We start from the raw sequence: 23,244 nt of genomic DNA, 5'->3' as shown, positions 1-23,244 counted from the left end.
CTTCCTTTTTATTTTTATTAAAGTATCATTGATATACAACCTTACGTTGGTTTCAATTATACAAGTGGTTCAACAGTTACCCATATTGTCAAGTCCTCACCGCTTCAATTGCAGTCACTGTCTATCAACGTAGTAAGATGTTACAGAATCCTTAACTGCATTTTCCGTGCTGTACTGCTGTTCCCGGGACCAACTTATATAATGATTGCGAATTATTGTGCCCCTTTAGTCCCTCCTCCTCCCCACTCCCCCTTGGTAACCACTAGGCCCTTCTCTGTGTCTGTGAGTCTGCTGCTATTTTGTTCCTTCTGTTTCACTTTGTTTTATACTCCACAAATAAGTGAAATCATATGCTATTTGTATTTCTCCACCTGGCTTATTTCACTGAGCATAATACCCTCTAGATCCATCCATATTGTTGCAAATGGTAGGATTCTTTTCTTTTTATGGCTGAATAGTATTCCATTGTGTATATGTACCATATCTTTACCCATTCATCTCTTGATGGACACTTAGGTTGTTTCCATATCTTGGCTATTGCAAATAATGCTACAGTGAATATAGGGGTGCATATGTCTTTTTGAATCAGGGACTTTGTTTTTTTTATGTAAATTCCTAGGAGTGGAATTACTGGGTCAAATGGTATTTCTATTTTTAGTTTTTTAAGGAACCTCCATATTGCTTTCCACAATGGTTGAATTAATTGACATTCCTACCAGCAGCGTAGGAGGGTCCCCCTTTCTCCGCATCCTCGCCAGCATTTGTTCTTAGTCTTTTCGATGCTGGCCATCCTTAGTGGTGTGAGGTGATATCTCATTGTGGTTTTAATCTTCCTTTTTAAAAAAAAAAAAACCATATTTTCTTGTGGTTAAAGATATATAACATAAAATTTACCATTTCAACCATTTTTAAGTACACAATTCAATTTATATTACATTCACAATGTTCTGCATTACAACTTAAGTTTAGTTCCAAAATATTTTTTAATCATCCCAAACACTCTCTAACCATTAAATGATAACTTCTCTGCCCTCCCTCCCAATGGCCCTGCAAATCACTATTCTACTTTCTGTGTCTCTCAATTGGCCCACTCTAGGTACTTCATGTAAGAGGCATCATACAACATTTGTCTTTTTGTGCCTGACTTATTTCATTAGCATGTTTGCACAGTTCATCCATGTTTTAGCATGTATGAAAATTTCACTCCTCTTTAAGGTTGAAAAACACTCCACTGCATGCACCGATCACATTTTCTTTATCTGTTGTCTGTTGAGGGGCACTTGGGTTGCTTCCACCTTTTGGCTGTTGTGAATAATGCTGCTGTGAACTTGGGTGTACAAATATCTGCTCAAATTCATGCTTTCAGTTCCTTTGGGAATGTACCTGTAAGTGGAATTGCTGGAATTGCTGGTTCATATGGTAATTCTGTGTTCAACTTTTGAGGAACTGCCAGACAGTTTTCCATAATAGGTAAAACATTTTACATTCCCACCACCAATACACAACAGTTACAATTTCTTCACATTCCCTCCAACACACTTGCAATTTTCTGTTTGTTTTTTTTTATAATAGCCATCCTAACAGATGTGAAGTGATATCTCATGTGGCTTTGATTTGCTTTTCCCTAACGATTCATGATGCTAAGCATCTTTTATGTATTTATTGGTTATTTGTATATCCTCTTTACCCATTAAAATTTCTTTTAGTAGGTTTTGAAATTGGAAAGTGTGAGTTCTCCGACTTCTTTTTTTTTTTTTCCAAGATGGTTTGGCTCTTTACAGTGTCTTGCAATTCCATATGAATTAGAGGATCATCTTTTTTACTTCTGAAAAAAAGGTTATTGGGGTTTTGATAGGGATTGCATTGAATCTATAGCTTTAGGTATTAGTGACATCCTAACTTATGAAGCCTTCTTACCCATAACACTAGATGTCTTCTGATTTATTTAGATCTTTCAATTCTTTCAGCAATGTTCTGTGATGTTCAGTGTACAAATCTTTCATTTCCTTGGATAAATTTATTCTTAGGTATTTTTTTAGATGCTTTTGTAAATGTGGTTATTTTTGAAATTTCCCTCTCAAATTGTTCTTTGCAGGTGTATAGAAACTCAACTGATTTTTTATGTTGATTTTGTGACCCTACAACTTTGCTGAATCTGTTTATTAGATCTAGTAGCTTTTCCTGGGCATGCTTTGGGACTGTCTATATATAGAAATATGCCATCTGTGAAAACTATACCTTCTTTTCCAATTTGAGTGCTTTTATTTCTTCCTTGTCCTGCTGCTCTGGCTAGAGTTGCCAGTACAGTGATGAATGGCAGTGGTGACAGCAGATATCCTTGTCTGCTTCCTGATTTTAGGGAGAAAGCATTCAGTCTTTCACCACTGAATATGGCACAACAAGGCGGGTTTGCCTAAATCCATATGTTGTACTGAGGGAGTTCCCTTCTCTTCCTGTTTTTTAGAATGTTTTTATCATGAAAGGGTGTTGGATTTGGTCAAATGTCTTTTCTGCATCAATTAATGATCACATTTTCCCCCCCATTTGTTCTGTTAATGCAGTGTTTTACACTGATTAATTTTCTTATGTTGAACCACCCTTGCATTCGTGGGACAAATCTCTTGCATGGTCTATAATCCTTTTACTATGCTGTTGGGTCTGGTTTGCTAGTATTTTGCTGAGAATTGTTGCAATATGTGCATGAAGGATATTGGACTGCAAATTTCTTGTGATGTCTTTATCTGGCTTAGGCATCAGCGATGCTGATCTCCTAGAATGAGTTAGGAAGTGTTTTGCCATCCCATGTTTGGAAGAATTTGAGAAGAGTTGGTGTTAACTCTTCAGGTGTGGGTAGAGTTCACCAATGAAGCCATTGGTCTTGGGCTGTGTTAGGGTTCTTCAGAGAAATAAACAATAGGATGTGTATGAAAGCATGTGTGTGTGTTTGTTTGTATGTGTGTGGAGAGAGAGACAGGACAGAGACACTGATTTTTTTTTTGAGAGGGCATCTCTCATATTTATTGATCAAATGGTTGTTAACAACAATAAAATTCTGTATGGGGGTGGGGTCAATGCTCAATGCACAATCATTAATCCATCTCAAGCCTAATTCTCGTCAGTCTCCAATCTTCTGAAGCATAACGAACAAGTTCTTACATGGTGAACGAATTCTTACACAGTGAATAAGTTCTTACATGGTGAACAGTGCAAGGGCAGTCATCACAGAAACTTTCGGTTTTGATCACGCATTATGAACTATAAACAATCAGGTCAAATATGAATATTCGTTTGATTTTTATACTTGATTTATATGTGGATCCCACATTTCTCCCTTTATTATTATTATTATTTTTATTTTTAATAAAATGCTGAAGTGGTAGGTAGATGCAAGATAAAGTTAGAAAACATAGTTTAGTGCTGTAAGAGAGCAATTGTAGATGATCAGCTGTGTGCCTGTAGACTATGTGCTAATCCGAGCTAGACAAGGGCAATAAAACATCCACGGATGCAGAAGCTTTCTCTCAAAACGGGGGGGGGGGTGAGGTTCTAAGCTTCACCACTGTTGTTCCCCGATTCAGAGAGATTGATTTTAGGGAATTTGCTTAAAATCCTTGGGAGGGCTGACAAGTCCAAAATCTGCAAATAGGCCAGCAGACTGGAGGACCAGGGATGAGCTGCACTTCAAACCTAAAATCATTCCGCTGCTAGAATTCCCTCTTCAGAAGAGGTCAGCATTTTTCTGTTAAGGTCTTCCACCAATGAGCTGAGGCCCACCCACATTATTGAGGGTGAGAAAGTGCAGGCAGTGGTAACAGCATGACAGCTCTACCTTCAGGATTTCCCAACTCCATTTTAAATGAGGTTTTCCTTTATTCACCCCAAAGGAAGAAGCTTACTTTATATACCTCAGCAGGAGGGAGGAAGATTTTCTTCTTGCCCAGCAACATCCCAGCCAATAAGAAGTTGCTACAGCCCAGCTTTCCTCCAACTGACTTTTGCTCCAAACAGCACCTCCCAACTTCCTTCTTTCCTTTAGAAAAGAATGCTCCTCCCCTTTGTTCCCCGGACTTGCCTGTGGGCCAACAGAGTTTGCATGTCCTGAATTGTAGTTCCTTTGCTATTTCCAAATAAGCTCATCTTGCTGGTAAACTGGCTATTTTTTTCTTACAGTTGACAAAGGTAATTTACTTCACTCAAAGGCTATTGATATAAAGGTTAATCTAACCAAAAAAATTCCTTCATAGAGACATCTACAACAATCTTTGACTAAATGTCAGGGTACTTTGGCCTAGCCGAGTTGACACATAAAATTAAGTATAATGTGGAGTTTTCTTTGTAGGAGGCTTTTAATTACAACCTCTTTATAAGTCTGCTGAGATTTCCCATTTCTTTTTCATCAGTTTAGGTGATTTGTATGTTTCCAGGAATTTGTCCATTTCCTCTAGGTTAACTAATTTGTTGGCACATATGTGTTCATAGTATTGTCTTTTTATTTTTGTAAAGTCAGTGGTAATGGCCCCATTTTCATTTCTGATTTTATTTTTTTGTGTCTCCTCTTTTTTTTATCAATCAATTTTCTTTTTTCTGGTTAAAGATTTGTCAGTTTTGTTGATTTTTTTCAAAGAACCAACTTTCGGTTTCCTTGATTGTCTCTACTGATTTTCTATTTCCTGTTTTATTTATCTCTTCTCTAATTGTTATTATTTACTTCCTTTTGTGAGTTTTAGGTTTAGTTTGCTCTTCTTCCAGTTCCTCAAAGTTATAGTAAAGTTAGGTTATTGATATAAGTTCATTCTTTTTGTGCTTGCTTTGGCAGCACATATATTAAAATTGCAATAATACAGAGAAGATTAACATGGCCCCTACTGAAGGATGACATGCAACTTCATGAAGCATTCCATAATCTAAAAAAAAAACAAGAGATCATTATTTTTTAATGTAGACATTTGTGGCTATAAATTTTCCTCTGGGAGCTGCCTTTGCTGTATCCCATAAATTTTGGCATGTTGTGCTCTTGTTTTCATTCATCTGTAAGTATTTTCTAATTTCCCTTGTGATTTTGTTCTTTGACTCTTGGATGTTTAAAAGCATGTTGTCTAATTTCCATTTAAAATTTTTTCACTTTTCCTTCTCTTATTTATTGCTAGTTTCATTTCACTGTGGTTGGAGAAGATACTTTGTATGATTTTGATCTTTTAAAATTTAATGAGACTTGTTTTGTGGCCTAACATATCCCGGAGAAAGTTCCATGTGCATTTGAGAAGAATGTGAATTCTGTTGTTGGGTACAGAGCTCTAGTTGTTTTATTGTGTTGCTCAGTCTTCTGTTTCCCTATTAATCTTCTGTCTGGATAATCTATCCATTATTTAAAGTCATGTATTGAAGTCTCCAACTATTATCACAGAACTGTCTATTTTGCCCTTCAATTCTGTCAGTGTTTGCTTCATATATTTTTGAGCTCTGTTGTTTAGTGCATATATTTATAATTATTAATCTTGATGACTTAACCCTTTTATCAATATAGAATGCCCTTTTTGTCCGTTATAACAGTTTTTGACTTGAAGTCAATTTTGTCTGATATTAGTATAGCTACCCTGGCCCTATTTTGGTTATTATTTACATGAGATATCTTTTTTTGTCTTTACACTTTCAATCTATTTGTGTCTTTGGATCTAAGGTGAGTCACTAATAGACAGAAGACAGATGGATCATTTTTTCAAAAGTCCATTCTTCTACTTTATGCCTTTTGATTGGAGAATTTAATCTTACTTCTGCTATTTTGCTGTTTTTTTCCTGCATGCCTTATACCACTTTTTCCCTCATTACCTCCATTACTGATTTCTTCTGTGTTTAGTTGATTTTGTTGCAGTGAAACATTTTGATTCCCTTTTCATTTCCTTTTGTGTATGTTTTTTTGATGACTTATTTGTAGTTACTATAGGAATTACAGTTAACATCCTAACTTTATAACAAGCTAGCTCAAATTAATGCCAACTTAACTTTGTTAGTATACATCTGCAATACATCTCTGTCCTCCTCCCATTATTTTATTGTTGTCACCAATGATACCTTTTCATGTGTGCCCAATAAAGCAAATGTATATTTTTCACAAGGTTGCCTTTCAAATTCTCTATTATATTAAAGGTGGAGTTACAAAAGAAAATAAAATGATACCTGCTTTTATATTTGCCCATGTATTTACCTTTATTGGAGATCTTTATTTCTTCATATGGCATTAGTTACTACCTAATGTCATTTCAACCTGAAAGGTTTCTTTAGCATTTCTTGTGGAGCGGGGGTAGTAGTACAAACCACCTCAACTTTTGTTCATCTGTGAATGACTTAAATTTTCTCTCATTTATGAAGTACAGTTTTGCCATGTATAGAATTTCTGGTTGACTCTTTTATCTTTCAGCACTTTAAATATGCCATCCTGCTGCTTTCTGGCCTCCATGATTCCCAAAGAGTACTTGGTAGTTAATCTTATTGAGGATAACTTGTGCCTAATGAGTTGTTTCTCATTTGCTGCTTTCAAGATTCTCTCTCTCTTTGTCTTTCAACAGTTTGATTGTAATGAATCTTGATGTGTCTCCAGGTTTCTCATATTTAGTATTCTTTGGGACTCTTGGTTTCTAGATTCATAGATTCATGTCTTCCATCAAATCCTAGGCTTTATTTCTTTAAAAATTCTTTCCTCCCCTTCCTCCCTCTATTCCACTTCTGGGACTCCCATAGTGAGAATGTTGGTCTTCTTGATGGTAATCCATGGGTCCTTTGTCTATGTTCACTTTTTTCATTCTTTTTTATTTTTGCTCAGACATGATAATGTCAATTGTATCATCTTTAAGTTCTCTGATTCTTTCACTTGTACAGATCTGCTATTGAACCCTTCTAGTGAATTTTTTTTATTTCAATTATTGTAACTGTTCCAGAGTTTGATTGGTTCATTTTTTTTTGAGAGGGCATCTCTCATATTTATTGATCAAATGGTTGCTAACAACAATAAAATTCTGTATAGGGGGGTCAATGCTCAATGCACAATCATTAATCCATCTCAAGCCTAATTCTCGTCAGTCTCCAATCTTCTGAAGCATAACGAACAAGTTCTTACGTGATGAATGAATTCTTACATAGTGAATAAGTTCTTACATGGTGAACAGTACAAGGGCAGTCATCACAGAAACTTTCGGTTTTGATTGGTTTATTTTTATAAACTCCATAATCTGCTTGGTTTATTTTCACAATTTCTATCTCTTGATATTCTCATTTTTTCATATGTCCACTTTTTTTCTTTCAACCCTAAATATTTCTCTCTACTATCTTCTTGCTTACATGGTATCTGAGGATGAATACAATGTAATTCTTATCCTTATTCCTCTACAAGTAATGTCATCTTTTCCTCTGGTTTCTTTCAAGAATTTTTTTCTTTATCTTCGATTTCCTGTGGTTTGAATGTGATATGCATAGGTGCAGATTTGGGGGCAGTTATTCTGCTGGGTGTTCTCTGAGCTTCCTGGATAAGTTGGTTGCTGCCTGACATTAATTTTGGGAAATTCTCAAGTTATCATTGCTTCAAATATTACTTATCTTCCTCCCTCTTTCTTTTCCTTCTGATGTTCCCATTAATACATATACACATTTTGTAGTTGTCAGCCAGTTCTTGGATATTTTGTTCTTTGTTTCAGACTTTTTTTTTTTTTGAGTTTTAGAAGTTTCTCCTGACATGTCCTCAATCTCACTGAATCTTTCCTCAGCTCTGTCCACTCTAATAATGAGCCCATCAACGACATTGTTCATTTCTGCTACAGTGTTTTTTTATTTCTGATATTTCTCATTTACTCATATTTATAAGAATTTCCATCTCTTTGATTACATTACCTATATGTTCTGGCATATGGCCTACTTTTTCCATCATAGCACCTAACATATTAATCATAGTTGTTTTGAACTTCCTGACCCACTGTGACGAGGACTGGCTGGGTGGATGAGGGAGAGGAATAGAGTCCAGGAATGGAGGATGAAGAGGCAGGACGAGGAAGGAGCTCATGCAGAAGTTCAATGCGCAGGAGCCGGGGCCAGATGAGGAAGCAAAAGCAGATGGGGCAGTGAAGCCATCACTGCGGCAGAAGGCTGAGCAGGAGGCCAAGCAGAAGGGCACCTGGGAGGCAGCCAGGCGCCAGGAAGGCTCCCTGGGTCCCCGAGCTCAGCCGGTCGCCGTAACGGTCCAGCAGCATCAGGACCACTCCATTGGTCCAGCCAAACCCTTCCTGCAGAGGCACGCCGGGGGGGTGTGGGTCCCCACCCAGGGGCTGTGGTCCCGCCAGCCCCCCGGGGGTTCCAGGGAGCACAGCCACGCTCCCTGTGGACCACACAGGGGGAGGAGCCAGGCCTAGCTTGGGGAGGTCGCGGGGAGCTGTGGGGACAGCGGAACCCTGTGGTTCCCTGCGGCATGTTGGCCCGCTCACCTGAACTTCATACTCCCCTCCACCGCCTGGCTGCCCACCGCTGCTGATGTCATACTAGGGACAAGAGGACGGGTTCCAAGGTCAGGCACTAGCCCAGGCCCCTCCGCAGCCCTCCAGGGGAAGCAAGAACTGGGAGCCCCTTTGGGAGAAGCTTGTCTGTCTGCAGTCTGACCCTGCAGTGCCTACGAATGGCCACTGGGCGCGGCCAGTGTCCCTGCTGGGCTGGGCCTGGGCTTTGCAAAGCCTGACCCTCCTCCAGCTCACCGGGGGAGGAGGCCCCAGGGGGCTGGGCTCAGGGCCTGCTCACCTTCTCGTACATGGCTGACTTTTTGGAGTAGACGTCAAAGTTGGTTAGGATCCAATTCTGGGCCAGCTGGAAAGCTACCTCCTGGGTCCGAGGGGAAGGAGACTTGGCCAGACCTAGATCCCACCCCAGGCAGGACCCTGAGCCTCCAGAGCCCCCTTCCCAGGGTCGGCAGAGGCCTTAGTGGCCTCAAGGAGGGAAAGAGGCCCAGGTCCCAAGACCTTCCTGGGACCGCAGGCCAGGCTGCTCTTCATCCGGGCCCAGGCTTGGAGGGAGAGAGGAGGGCTGATTCCCCTGACAGGTGGGGGTGGACGTAAGTGTTTGCTGGGCGGGAGGCTAAGAGAGCAGAGGAGCCGGAGAAAGCCCCCCTCCCATCCTTTGTCCATGTCTCCCCTGTACCAGGGAGGCCAAGCCTCTACCTCCACAGGCAGGGGGTGGCGGGGAGGGCCCTGGGATCTGCCGCATCCCTGCCTCCCTACCTCTGATGATGAGGTCCTGCAGGGGCGCCCAGGCATTGGGGAAGTCCCACTGTTGGCCTGTCTTCTGGAGAGAGGTCGGCACCCCGTACTGGTAGGTCAGGATCTGGTTGGCCTATAAGGTTCCAGAGTCACTAGGACTGCGGGTTGGGGCTGCTGGGGGAGCCAGGAGGCTGGGCCCTCCTAAAGGCACATGTCCCTTTGCTGGGCTTTCTCTCCGTGGCTCACGGCTGCCCCCTGGTGGCCCTGGCGGGGCCCGCAGGCTGAGACAGGGCCGAAGAGGAGGAGGGAGTGGCTGCCACTTGCCAGAGGTGACTTGTCAGAGTCAGGGAGAGAGCGGGGTCCTGCCCCAGGGTCCCAGCCCACCTGCTGTCCCCCTCACCTCCAGATATTTCAAAGCCTTGTCCACGACACCCATGTCAGAAGAGCAGCTGGTCCAGAGAGGACAGTGGTTGAATGGGTAAAACTCCAGGATCCGTCCATGTTCTGAGCAGTAGTCAAACCAGGCACCCATCTCCTCACCTCACAGGACGGCCTTCGGATCAGTCGAGCACTGTTCCTGCAAATTACAGCTGTCCATAGCTTTGCAGTAGCCCTCACATGTGGCTTCGGGTTTAGATGTATAACCAGGGCCCAGATTTTTGGAACGTGCAGAAGCTCTGTGGAAAGAATTCCTCGGAGGGTGAGTAGGAGCACCTACTTATACCTCCTCGCCTCCTCCCTGAAGTCCTCCAGTCTCCCCAAGGCAAACAGCCTGTCCTGCCACCTCCAGGCTGCTCAGGCCTGCCTCCCACACCCATGGCGGTGGCTCCTCCCTGGCCGGGCTCCCGCTCTCCTGAGCTCCCGGCAGGGCCTCTGCGCAGGAACGAGTGACCAGCATGGTCTGCCAGGCATTTCCTCTCCTCTCCCGAGGCTCCGAGCAGGCAGCAGTTTGCCCAAGGCTGCACAGCACCCGTCCCCCCGCCGGCCCCAGCGCCCTGGCGCCCCTGGCACCCAGTGGGGATCTGGGCTCCTTTGCCTGCTTGGCCTGCTTCCTCCCCAAGCCTTCAGGAACAAGCCCGCCCCCTTCTGCTGCTCCCCTCAAAACAACTGACACGCTGACCTCCCCTCTAACACCGTGCTACCCCACCACTCGCTCAGACAGAGCTAGGAGGGAATGCACAGAGAAATTTCCAGATCCGTACACATGGTGAGACCCCTGGTCCTACCGTGGCTCTGCCTCGGCCACGTCAGCCACATCCGCCTCACCAGGCAGAGGGTTTGGGGCTTCCTGCACAGGAAGGGTGGGCCAGACAATGGGGGTCTAGTGTCTGGGTCTGGGTTGGTGGGAGCAGCAGAGACCTGGGAGACAAGGGGAGCTGGAGGAGACTGTCCCCTCCTGGGTCCTGACAGGAGACAGATGCTGCTTGGTGAGCACCTGCCAGGGCCAGGTGGGGTGCCCAGGGCTCCTGCACACCCCCGAGCTTAGCTGGGACTCCAGACGCCAGCAGGTGGGGACAAGCAGCCCAGGGCCCCACGGCTCAGGCCTTGAGCAAAGCCACATGGCAGGGCAGCAGCAGAGAAGAGCTCAAGCCTGGGCCGCCAGGCCCCAAAGCCAGCAACTGCCAGGGCCTCTGCCGCTGCAGCCCCTCCAGCCTCCAGCCCCTGGGGCCTCTGGGCTCCCTGTGCCCTCTCCCCCTGCAGGTGAAGCCAGCGGTCTCCAGCCACCCTGAGCACTTCTCCCTGATGTACTCGGAGCACCCCTTCATTGTGCCTGGCGGGCGCTTTGTTGAATTCTACTACTGGTGTGAGGCGGGCGCTGCGGGGTGGCATGGGGCAGGGAGGTGGGAGCCAGGGCCAGCGGGGTGCTCTGAGCAGGGCGGGCATGCAGGGCAGAGGGTGGCATGGGCGATGCCTGAGCGGGCCCTTCCCCCAGGGACTCCTACTGGGTGATGGAGGGGCTGCTCCTCTCTGAGATGACTGGGACGGTGAAGGGCATGCTGCAGAACTTCCTGGACCTGGTGAAAAAGTAAGGGGGGCCCGGCTGCGTGGAGGAGAAGCAGTGCCCTGGGCTTGTGGCTGGATTGCCCTGGAGGCCGGGCAGCTGTGTCTCAGCTGGCCTCCGTGTTGGCAGCTATGGGCATGTCCCCAACGGGGCCCACGTGTACTACCTGCAGCGGAGCCAGCCGCCCCTTCTGACCCTCATGATGGAGCGCTACGTGACTCACACCAACGACACGGCCTTCCTGCGGTGGGTCCGTGACCCTGCTGCCCTGCGGGCCCCCACCCGAGACCCCCAAGGCAGGGCTGAGCAGGTGTGCGTGGGCTGAGGTGTGGCCTGCTCCCCCCAGGGACCACATTGGGACCTTGGCCTTGGAACTGGACTTCGGGACTGTGAACAGGAGCGTCTCTGTGAGCCTGGGGTGGAAAAGCTATGTCCTGAATAGCTACTCTGTCCCTTACGGGGGCCCCATGTGAGGATCTGCGGGGGCAGCCTCCCAGTCTCTGGTCTCTCCACTCTGCTTGGAGTGTCACGACCTCCTGGGCAGGGGAGTAAGGGACTCAGCCCCCCTGTCATTTGTGGTGCTAAGAGGGTTTGCCAGGACGTGGGTGCCAATCTGTGTGCTCAGAGCAGTGTGGCCTCAAGCTGGTTCATGTCCCAGCCCCACGCACTGGCCAGGCCCCGTAGAGACCATGGACAATCTGCAGAGAGCACTTGTCCAATGTGAGTGAGGTGCTGGTAAAGCAGAGCCAGAGCCTTTATCCCCACAACCCTGGAAGTCCCGCCCTTGCTCGGGGCCATCAGAGTGGCAAGAGAGGCCTAGAGGGCCAGGGGAGCAGGCAGGACGCCTCTGGGATGGAGCGTCCGGCCACAGGAGGGGAGCTATGGAGAACTTCTGGGCAATAGCAAACGAGGAGCTCGATGTGGCGGACGGGAGGAGGGCGGAGCGGGCCACCACTTGGGACTTGTTTCTCTGCAGCTTGGCCCCCAGCTGCACATCACCACCCACTCCCAAGGCCAGGCAGACCTGCTGGCCAGGGCCTGGCGCCAAACGAGGGAGCCTGGGTCCCCTCCCCCTGCTCCCCTGCTCAAACCACAGCCACCTGTGGGTCAAAACACCTCTTTTTTAACCCTCAGTTGTCTGAAAGATGTGCCTGGTTGAGCCTGAGGCTGAGTCGCAAGAGCCGCCCGCAGCCCTGGTGGGGTGGAGGGCAGATTCCGGGGCACTCGCTCTCACACTTTGCACGTTGGTGCATTTCTGCTCATGGCAGCAGTTTTTGCAGAAAGGATGTAGAGGGTGCATCGAAGCCAGGCATCGGCCTGCTGCAGCTGCCTGTGGCTGCCTCTGCCCACTCAGGGCAACCTCCAGTTCTCACCTCAGCCACTGTGGTTTCCTCTCCCTGTGGGAACATGGCACAGGGTCAGACTACTGGGCATCTCCATGCCAGGCCAGGAGACCACTGCCACAGCCCAGTATCAGCCAAATTCAGATGCTCCCAGGTGACCCCAACTCAAGCCGCACACCAGCCCTGTAATCAGGGATTAACAATGTCTGTGAATTTCCATGGAGAGTCTGTGAGTTTTAAATCATAACTAGGTCCCAGGATACCCAGATAGAGGATTTGACTGTACAATCAGGCATGTGCCCTTGGGCAATTCATTGTGTCCTTCTAAGGTCATTTGCATATAAATGGAAGTCTTTGAACTCCATGAGGAGTTGCAAACTCAAATTTCAGTAACACAAATATCGGATATATGAGGGGAAAACGGAAGTAACAGTGCAAGGGGGATGCTGCCTGGGATCACCTTGGGGAGCAATGGGGACTGGGGTGAACTGGCCATGCATTTCCATGTAAAGAAGGTCCTGCTGTGGAAGATGGTTGATAGGAGGGAATGTGGGGTCCTTCTTTGCTAGATCTTCTGATTTTTCAAAGTGTGGTGGAAATCCGTTATTTTTATGTGACATATTCCAATTTTTAAGTGTTTCCAAGTTCTGAATTCTGGTTGTCAATCTGGGAATGATTCCTGCATGCATGTGAAGGCTGGTAAGGGGAACACCTGACCCCCAAGGCCTTACGACAGAGCATCCCATCCTCCTAATGGCCCAGGGCCCTCCCTGCCCTGGAATGCACTCCTAGTCTGCGATGTTGACTCTTAAATCATTGGGCGCCCTTTCATTGAAATATTCTGACCATATTGAGAGCCTTAATATGTAGAAATATCTTACAAACCAAGAAGAAAAAATAATACAGTCACACTTGGAGAAAGTCAACAGAGTTAACTATTGGTGGTCCATAAACATGTGCTGTTAATTGTTCTCTGATCTGGATCCCACCTCAGCCCACAGGGACACAGCCCTCAGCGTGTCTGCGCCCTGACCTCGGATGTCCTCACTCTTAGCCTGTCTGTCTAACATGTTTGCAAGCAGCTGCATCATCAGTGGGAAAAACTTAAAATGATTTGTTCACTTTTGATTTTGCAATAAAACTGAGGCTGTGTAAGGGAGGGACAGAGAAGGGGACCCCGAGAGGCAGTTGAGCCTTTCTTAGTCCTCAGAATTCAACTCTGGGCCCAAACTTAACACTCAGCAAAAGCCCTACGACTTACTGGATCCACTGGCCTTGGAAGGCAGGCGGGGAAGCAGGACTGGGGGGTCTCACTGCCCCCACCCAAAGTATTTCTGTGAGGCAGAACTATTACTGTCCTTCTCAGTGTCTTTCCTCAGGATAGCAATGTGACTAGCCTCAAAAAAGTTGAGTTCCCACCTCCCCTCAGTTAGGGGTGGCCAGGACCCCATTCTGATAAATGAGATGTAAGGGGAAGTCCTGGAAGAAGCTCCTTGAAGGGGGCGAGACTCAGCTCTCTGTCCTTTGCCCCTTGCCTTTCACCTCCTTCCTGCCTTGAGCACAGATGGAGTGTGTGGAACAGCAGAAGCCACCTTGCAATCACAAGGCAATGAATCAAAACACTCTGAAGGTGGCAGGGCAGAAAGAGGGAGAGACTGGCTCCCCACCGGCACCTCTGGGTCACAACAGCCCTGGGCTCCCATTATATGTGAAAAACAAACCCCTGAGCTGTTCAAGCCACTGGTTTTCAGGTTTCTGTCATATTTGGCTGAATGGAGTCTCTAACAGGTCCTTTTCCTGAGGCCTTCTGGTCAGTACATTTCCCTTCATTCCCATGACCCGTCCAGCCACGTTCTAATGTCCCAGTAACACTGTGCAGTGGCCTGCCGCCCTGATATCCACCCAGCTCTAGGTGTGACCAGCAGATCTATCATCTCCATCTATAGTCTATCTATCTGTCTATATCTATCTATCTATCTATTTAGCTATCTCTGTTTATCTATTTATCATCTATCTATCAATCATCTATCAATCATCTATATCTATCATCTATCATCTATCTACTATATCTATCATGTATCTATCATCTATCTATATCTATCATCTATCATCTTTCTATCATCTATCATCTATCTATATCTGTCAATCTATCATCTATCATCTATCATCATCTATCTACCTACCTACCTATCTAATCTAATCCATCTATCTATCTATATCTATCTATCATCTATCCATCATCTATCTATCTACCTATCTATCATCTATCTATCTATCTATCTATCTATCTATCTATCTATCTATCTATCTATCTATCTATCATCTATCTATCTTCTTCTATATCTATCATCTATCTATCATCTATCTATCTATATCTATCTATCATCTATCATCTATCTATATCTGTCAATCTATCATCTATCATCTATCTATCATCATCTATCTACCTACCTACCTATCTAATCTAATCCATCTATCTATATCTATCTATCATCTATCTATCATCTATCTATCCATCATCTATCTACCTATCTATCATCTATCTATCTATCTATCTATCTATCTATCTATCTATCTATCTATCTACCTATCTATCATCTATCAATCTATATCTGTCAATCTATCATCTATCATCTATCTATCTATCATCATCTATCTACCTACCTACCTATCTAATTTATCATCCCTCCATCACCTATCATCTATCCAGATCCATGCATCAGGTGATGCTGAACAGGTGCACCACCCATCTCCCTCCCAGCCCTGCTGTGCGGAAATCAGCTCCAACCCCCAGGCTTCTCACCCAAGCTCGTGCAAACTGTCCCAGAAGCTCCTCAGGCAGTGAGGCCGGGATGCCCTCCGACTGGCAGGGAAGTACCACTTCGTGACTCAATTACAAGGTGTTTGCTTTACAGCGATCTATTAAACTGCCACTCGTGTTTTATGCACTGTATTGTGCTGCAGTTCACAATAAAATCATCTGAGATTTTAAGAGTCTCTCAGCCTGCCTGGCCTGACCCAGTGGAGGGAGGGAGAAGCATCTGCATCGCCAGTGGGGGCTGAGCTGGCAGGCGGGGGTGACTGATCTGTGCAGCTACCACGAAGCCGCGTGCCCTTCTTTCTCTTAGAATAGCTGCACACCTGCAGATAAAGCAGTTTCTATTGTGGTGAGAAGTAGTCTTAAAAAAAACAAATATAAGCTGGTCTGTGCCATGACAGCCCCCCTGCTGCACACGGCACCAGCTGCCACCTGGTCTCACTTTCTCACCCTGCTGTAGGCGCGGGGCGGCGGTGCGGGCACCCCGCGGACTCCATCCCATTCTGGACTAGCTCCCTCTGAGTGGGGGGTCTCAGAGACGCTGACCCTGACTCTGCCTCATTGGGTGTCCACGAGTGTAGGCAAGTCATGGGACCTCTGTGAGCCTCGGTTTCTTCATTTGTGAAGCGGGGACAGTCTCTCTTTTGGAGGGATGTTACAAGCCGCAGAGATGAGGTGCTGTAGGCCCGCACATGGTGAGCCTCTAGGAGCTCCTGTTTGGTGACTGGGTAGAGACACCCCAGGGAACTCCACTCCAGCAGCCGAAGGGCCCGACAAGGACAGTTCCCTGCAGGCCTCATGTCACACAGCTGACAACATTCCCAGGGTCAGGGACTGGGGGTGGTGAAGGTACCTCCTGGTCCACCACCCACCCCGAGGCGCTCCCTCAGCTCCCCGCATGCCCTGAACGGTGTATGACACAACCCTGCAGCCTGCGGTGGGGAGTGGGCACCCACCTGAGTATCACTCCCAGCAATGAGCAGCCTCAGGGCAACAGACAGGACTGTGCTGCGAGGATGGAGCCCGGACAGGCCTCTTGGCCCAGCCACCCGCCCGGGTGCTCAGAGCAAGGCAGGGAAACGCGCACCCTTGGCAGAGATGCGGGGACCCGCTGGTAGCGAGCACGTCCGCCTCAGAGCCGGGTGGCACGGGGGTTCTTGTCATTCCTCACGGGACAGGAGGGGCCTTGGCGGGTGACGCTGAGCACAAACGTCCACCGCCTTCCCCACAGCTCTGTTAGTACGGAAACCAACCCCGGACTGCCGGACATGCTGGAGCGAAGGCCCTGCAAGCCCGCCTGCAGCGAGGCCAGCCCAGCGGGGCCGGCCGGCTGGAAAGAGGGCTTTTCCCCGGGAAGGCAGCCTACACCAGGGCGCCGCCCAGGACTGGGTGGAGCTGAGATTCGTCGGGCAGCTTCTCTGCCCCCCACTCCTGGGGGCTCCTGCGAGAAGGATGGGGTTTGCTCAGCCTGCAGAGGGCGGGAGGAAGGACCTTCAGACGTCCCGACTTCCAGGCTGTGCTCCAGACTCGGCCAATGAGTGGCGTCTGCTCAGGCGGCATGAGGAGGGGAGTGCCTCAGAGACCAGTCCCCAAACCTGAGGTCTGCTGCCTACCCGGCTCACAGACTGTCTTGTTTCTTCTGATCAGGAAAAGTCAAAGCTTATTGAAAAGTTCAGAGTGTGACGATAAGAAACGTAAGTACGCCTACCCCCTAGCTTTGTCCTATTTTGTTCAGAGTCTGCCTTTAGAACAGGTCCGGCTGACACATGCTGTCTGCCCTCGCATTGCTGCCCCTCTCTGGGGTAGCTGCCCTCCCAAATCTGCAGTTCCTATTCCCATGCATCTTTACAGTTTTGCTGTGTATGTCTACACACTACATGCAGTATTGCTCTGCGTGTTCTTTTTCTATTGTGGTGATATATGCATAATATAAAGTTTACTATTATCACCACTTTTAAGTGTGTGGTTCAGTGGCATTAAGTTACATTCGCACTGATGCACAACCGTCACCACCATCCATCTCCAGAACTTTCTCTTCTTCCAAAACTGAAACTCTGTGTCCATTTGTTATAACCCCCCATTCCCTTCCTCCCACAGCCTCTGGCAACCACCATACTACTTTCTGTCTCTATGAATTTATATTTCTTCATATAAGTGAAATTATACAATATTTGTCCTTTGGTGTCTGCCTTATGCCACTTAGCATAGTGTCTTTAAGTTTTATCTATGCCATCTCATGTGTCACAATTTCCTTCCTTTTAAAGGCTGAATAATATTCCATTGTATGGATTTGCCTCATTTCACTTACCCATTTGTCTGTTGCTGGATACTTGTGTTGTTTCTGCCTTTTGACTATTGTGAATAATGCTGCTGGGAACACAGGTGTGCAAATATCCGTACAAGCACTTGCTTTCAATTCTTTGGGGCTTGTACCCAGAAGTGGAATTGCTAGGTCATAGGGTAATTCTAGGTTTAATTTTTTGAGGAGCCACCAGATTGCTCTGTGTGCTTTAAAAGCTTATGTACTGAATATTGTACTGTATCACTTGGCAGTTTGCTCCTTTTTAAAATCTTTCCTGATGGTCTGTTCCTGAGGTTTAGCCCTGTTAAGACATGGGCCTAATCTGAGAATCAGAGTTTTTTTACTTACAGCTTTATTGTTATTTGGTCTTATTTTTACCATCTTATTTTGGTGCGGGGTTTGTTTCCTTTCTCTGGTTTCTTACTCCTATGAAATTTATTGAGCCCTTTTGATTATGTTTTCTTGTTTTATTCATTCCTTTGTTTTCTTGGAAATTACAGATTTCATTCCTATTTTCTAGGGCTTATCAAGCTATACTTTTTCACATGCATGCTGACTTTAAAGTTAATCAGAAACTCCACTGTCCCCCAAGGAGGAAGGCCACTGGGAAACCTTAACTTTAATCACCCCTCTATTGTGCATATCGTCACCCAGCATTTCAGGTCTGCTAATTCCAATTCATCATCATTAAACAATTTGGGCAGCCCTCTTAAAGAAAAAAAATCAAATTATGAATATAAAGTTAGGGCGGGGCAGTGGAAGGACCCCAGGGGCCCCGGGGCTTGGAGTCATTAACTTGGCGGGGAATTGGCTGATGCTCGCCGTGACTTGCCCGACCAAGAGTTCAGCTTTATTTGTTACCAAATGTATTAAATCAGGTATTTTCCCTTTTTGCCTTTTGCAAGTGTATTAAAATTTATGAATTGATCAGGCTTGCAATAAAATAGTCATTTTGGGCACAAGTTCTCTAGTTTAACTCCTCCCTCCTCAAATTGCTAACACAAAGGATGCCAAACTCCACCAGCCTCATGGAGGGTGATAGGCACCGGGACTGGGGAGGGAATCTTCTAGCATTTATTGTCTGCGCCAGGCACTGCGCTAGGTGATTACATTGCGTCACTTCGCCTCTTGTCTGCTGTGGGAAAGACACTCCAGGGGGCTCAAAACAGCTCTCGTTTAAGGGCAGGAAAAACCAGGACACCAGAAGTTGAAATTCAAATATGAAACTGTTCCCAGAGTAATTTTGGCATAAAATCGACATTTTATAAAATCTTTGGTGTCCCATCAGGATACAGATGATGCATTCCAAATAGGGTAACTTGAGGAGGGTTTATTTATGAAAAAGATATGGGTGGGAACCACAAGGGCCAGCGCAGCAACCCAAGCTGAGTAGCAGCCAAGCACTGCCATGGCGAGGCTCAAAGGGGAAGGGGTGGTGGGGGCACTGGCCCTCAGGGAGAGAAGTACCCTGCAAGGCCACAGTGAGAGAGCAAGAATCATTGGCTGAGGGGCACAGCCAGCTCACAGGAGGAAATAAATGAGCGGACCTCACCGTCCTTCCTCTCCCGCCTCCTGTGGGCCAAGCCAGGACACAGAAAGCACAGGATGTGGACAGCGCAGGTCAGCCTCCTGGGCAGAGGGCAGAGTGGAGAAGGTGGTGGCCTGGGGGATCTGCAGGGATACACAAAAGAAAAATGGCACAGGCCACACATCTGGCCCCTCAGCATCCGCTCTAGTCTTCTGTCAGGTGAAGAGCTTGTCTCACCAAAGCAGGGCCCCAGAAAGTCCCGCCGGCTGTCGTATCAGCCTGGGATAATGTTACGTGGTCAGACTCCCAGCTGAGATCACTAGCGTCCCTTAGATACAGTAACGGAGAAAAAGAAACAATTACGGTTCTTCAAATATGGCTGCTACAGTCCCAGCACTATAGCTGCCCCAAGGCCAGGGTAACCCCAGCTGCTTTCTCATACCTTCCATTCTCTGCTCTCCTGGACCTCAGCCAGCGCCTTTCTGGAAAGGGTTTTACCTAGTGGGGTGACCTGAATCTTCGTTCTTGCAGAATCGGAGTCTTTGGTTGCCTTATTTTTGGGGTTGCCACAGTTCTCCATTGACCAGGGTGACTGGACAAAGAGATGCCCAGGTGATGCCCCTCCATTCTGACACCATTCAGGAGCAGCACCCAGCTCACCCGGGTAGCCGGGATCAGTCACTCCGGCATCAGGAGCAGCACCCCCAGCTCACCCGGGTAGCATCAGGAGCAGCACCCAGCTCACCTGGGTAGCCGGGATCAGTCACTCCGGCATCAGGAGCAGCACCCAGCTCACCCGGGTAGCCGGGATCAGTCACTCCGGCATCAGGAGCAGCACCCCCAGCTCACCCGGGTAGCCGGGATCAGTCACTCCGGCATCAGGAGCAGCACCCAGCTCACCCGGGTAGCCGGGATCAGTCACTCCGGCATCAGGAGCAGCACCCCCAGCTCACCCGGGTAGCATCAGGAGCAGCACCCCAGCTCACCCGGGTAGCATCAGGAGCAGCACCCCAGCTCACCCGGGTAGCCGGGATCAGTCACTCCGGCATCAGGAGCAGCACCCCCAGCTCACCCGGGTAGCATCAGGAGCAGCACCCAGCTCACCCGGGTAGCATCAGGAGCAGCACCCAGCTCACCCGGGTAGCATCAGGAGCAGCACCCAGCTCACCCGGGTAGCCGGGATCAGTCACTCCGGCATCAGGAGCAGCACCCAGCTCACCCGGGTAGCATCAGGAGCAGCACCCCCAGCTCACCCGGGTAGCCGGGATCAGTCACTCCGGCATCAGGAGCAGCACCCCCAGCTCACCCGGGTAGCATCAGGAGCAGCACCCCCAGCTCACCCGGGTAGCATCAGGAGCAGCACCCAGCTCACCCGGGTAGCCGGGATCAGTCACTCCGGCATCAGGAGCAGCACCCAGCTCACCCGGGTAGCATCAGGAGCAGCACCCAGCTCACCCGGGTAGCCGGGATCAGTCACTCCGGCATCAGGAGCAGCACCCAGCTCACCCGGGTAGCCGGGATCAGTCACTCCGGCGCCATGTAACCCCTTTCTTTGCGCTTTGTTTCAGTGGTAGTTGGACTTGCAAGTAAGCAGGGGTGTTTTCAGCTTCTGATTCATTAGTAACAGCTTTTCTTCTCTGGGTACCAGGACTTCCAACTCACCATCCATCCCAAGGTTGTGGGTAGATAGGAAGCAAGAATTTTTCTAGTGGGTTATTAGGAGTAATAGTGAAAGAAGACATTCTCTGCTCTGCCCCCTTGGTTCTTGGACTTAAAGGGGAGATGGCACCATATATTGGCCACAGGTAGGACAGCATCACAATCTTGCAGGCTGATGTCTCTCAACAGGTAATTCCACCATCCCATCAAGTCAGAGCCTTCCAGGGGTCTCAGTGAGACCAGGGGCCAAGCACGAATCTCACTGTAATCAATTAACAGTGCTGACAACAGACACAAATCTCCCCGAAAGTGGTCGGAGCCACAGTTACAAAGCAACACTATTAGCCATGACGTTTTATGCCTTGACCAAGGGGTCAGCACCATGCAAATACTTTAACTAAACAGCACAGGGCAGTTCCAGGCCTGTTGGAATTGACCTTTACGGCACAGTCCTCCTCCATTAGCTGGTCACAAGGCTGTAGGTGTACGCAGGCAGCGCTTCAGAAGAGTGCAGTGTCTCGTAGACACCCTGAGATAATCTAGCCATGGCCACGGATCCACCTGGTTCTAAACAACCGATGACCACTGCTGACCTACAGAAAGAGGTAAACGGAGGCAACCTCACGATGAATGTATCTGGGAATAGCAGAGGCATCGCAGCTTGGGACAAGCGAACCGCAGGAAGCTACAGAAGGGTCCATTGAGGGTTTGGGGTAGACTGCATTTATGGGGCAGGGGATGTAAAGAGGGTCTGGTTTAAATGGAGAAAAATTTTCTGTGCAGACAAAATCAGTCCTTTCACACACAAATAGCTCGATTCAGCTCACTTTGTGAGACCACCTCCATCTGGGTCACCTCCTGGTCCCTCCTCTGGCAAAACTTCCCAAGGCTGATATGAGACAACCTCTGATCAGCCTCCCATCGTCCAAGAAAATTCCAACACTCTCCATTTTCTGTCAGTCAGGCATTTATAGGAAATCAGTCTCTTGGTCCTTAAGTTTTGTCTTCTTGAGGTCACATGCGTGAGAATCTCTATTTTATATCCTCTGGTTCTATTTGAGATTGAGATTCTCACACTGCTTAAGCTCAGAGTTCCTTGATTCTGATGGTCAAGCAGCTGGCCCTTGTCACTCAGTCTTCATTATTCCCAGGGAACCTGTGTTCTCCATTCTCATCCTCTCCAGCATCTATCCTGGGATTCTGCAAGGGTCGCTGCTGTTCCCTCACCAATTCATGCCTCGGTGAAGGTGTGTCTTCTACCCTCCCAGAGGCAGGCAGGCGAGGCTGAGCAGGTACAGATAATAGATCCCTCCTGACACACTCATTTCCTGGAGCTTAGGATTCCTCTCCTTACCCCTTAAATCAGAGAACACCTAGCATTTTGACGTCATTGATGGGAGGCTAAGGGTTCTCAAACTTCATGGGCTTCTCAATCTCCGAAAGGGCTCGTCAAACACAAACTGCCGGCTCCTCCCCATAGCTTCCGATTTAGGAGGACTGTGTTGGGGTCTGAGAATCTACATGTCTCACATCTTTTGGGGCACCGCTGCTATTGCTTGTCCAGTGGCCACATTTCAAAGTTTTTAAGAACCACGGTTGTAGGCCACCAGTGAGTCCAGGCTTTAATTAGCCTCTTTAGCAAGTTCCAAATGCTGCTTGAGGCTGCTTCAGCCAAAATATTAGGTGACTGAATCCATCTCATTGAATTTGGCTTGATCAAACCTCACACTTCATCCCCTTTAGTCTAACATGCTGAGATCTGCTTGCATGTGCATCCCCCCAGGTCCTTGTTAATACAGATCAGCAACATCTTGTAACTCTTTGGGGCATAAGCAGGCCTTGTGCCTCTCTGAATGAGTTATGTTGGGGTCTAAGTCTCATAACGGGCCTAGAGGTGACGAGTCATATCAGCTTGAGAGACAATTAGCTATTACAGATATGACCATGAAAAAGCTTTTACATGGAGAGAAAAGTTTACTTCTTGATTGGTGGGGTTGTTTGGGGGGCTGTTAGGAAAGTGGGAGATGGTGCATTTAGGGGAATTGGAGGCTCATGGGTTTGTTTGGTTTTTGCACACACTAACAGATTTTATTGGCCTGATAAGGTTAGATTCTGAAAGCATCCCCACCCCAACCTAATTCCAAGAGAGAGGCATTTATTAGTTTTCAGTTGTTTTTTTCCCTTAAATAAACTTTGCATTTTAAAGTAGGTTTAGATTTACAGAGAAGTTGCAAAGATAGTACAGAGTCTCCATACACCCCCACCCAGGTCCCCTATAATCAACATCTTAGGTTTGTATGGTATATGGGTCACAATTAAGGAACCAGTATAGATACATTATTAGTAGCTAAAGTCCATACTTAAG

General features: G+C 47.4%; 1 protein-coding gene, 1 long non-coding RNA gene and 1 other non-coding gene across 4 annotated transcripts; 2 read left to right on the top strand and 1 right to left on the bottom strand.

The window, feature by feature from the left end:
• Positions 1 to 3,038: 3,038 nt before the first annotated feature.
• LOC140850028 (trehalase-like) lies at positions 3,039 to 16,704 on the bottom strand. 2 transcript variants are annotated; one of them, XM_073239655.1, is made up of 7 exons: positions 16,347 to 16,704; positions 12,603 to 12,755; positions 9,628 to 9,804; positions 9,249 to 9,360; positions 8,773 to 8,885; positions 8,466 to 8,519; positions 3,039 to 8,267 (listed from the first exon to the last, which is right to left on the bottom strand). In XM_073239655.1, exons 3-7 carry the CDS (start codon positions 9,757 to 9,759, stop codon positions 8,115 to 8,117), a joined length of 564 nt encoding a protein of 187 aa, XP_073095756.1. In that variant the 5' UTR covers positions 9,760 to 9,804; positions 12,603 to 12,755; positions 16,347 to 16,704; the 3' UTR covers positions 3,039 to 8,114. The 2 variants fall into 2 exon arrangements, with proteins under 2 accessions (XP_073095756.1, XP_073095757.1); XM_073239656.1 differs by lacking the exon at positions 12,603 to 12,755.
• Positions 4,801 to 4,907, top strand: LOC118967384 (U6 spliceosomal RNA). Its single transcript, XR_005054372.1, has one exon. It is a non-coding gene; the product is annotated as a U6 spliceosomal RNA (small nuclear RNA).
• On the top strand, positions 10,560 to 13,498 carry LOC140850029 (uncharacterized). The gene is made up of 3 exons (XR_012132694.1): positions 10,560 to 10,654; positions 10,929 to 11,029; positions 11,161 to 13,498. It is a non-coding gene; the product is annotated as an uncharacterized lncRNA (long non-coding RNA).
• Positions 16,705 to 23,244: the final 6,540 nt, after the last annotated feature.

Source organism: Manis javanica, chromosome 6, assembly GCF_040802235.1.
Source record: "Manis javanica isolate MJ-LG chromosome 6, MJ_LKY, whole genome shotgun sequence".
NCBI classification, from domain to species: domain Eukaryota; kingdom Metazoa; phylum Chordata; class Mammalia; order Pholidota; family Manidae; genus Manis; species Manis javanica.
The sequence above is the reverse complement of the archived record's forward strand: the minus strand, read 5'-3'. Positions and strand labels throughout refer to the sequence as shown.

Coding starts and splice junctions, on each gene's coding strand:
- LOC140850028 (XM_073239655.1), bottom strand. CDS start 9,759: ATGGGTGCCTGGTTTGACTACTGCTCAGAACATGGACGGATCCTGGAG. Junction 9,361..9,627: donor AGGCTTTGAAATATCTGGAG/GTGAGGGGGACA, acceptor GGAACCTTATAG/GCCAACCAGATCCTGACCTA. Junction 8,520..8,772: donor AGTCAGCCATGTACGAGAAG/GTGAGCAGGCCC, acceptor TCTTGTCCCTAG/TATGACATCAGCAGCGGTGG.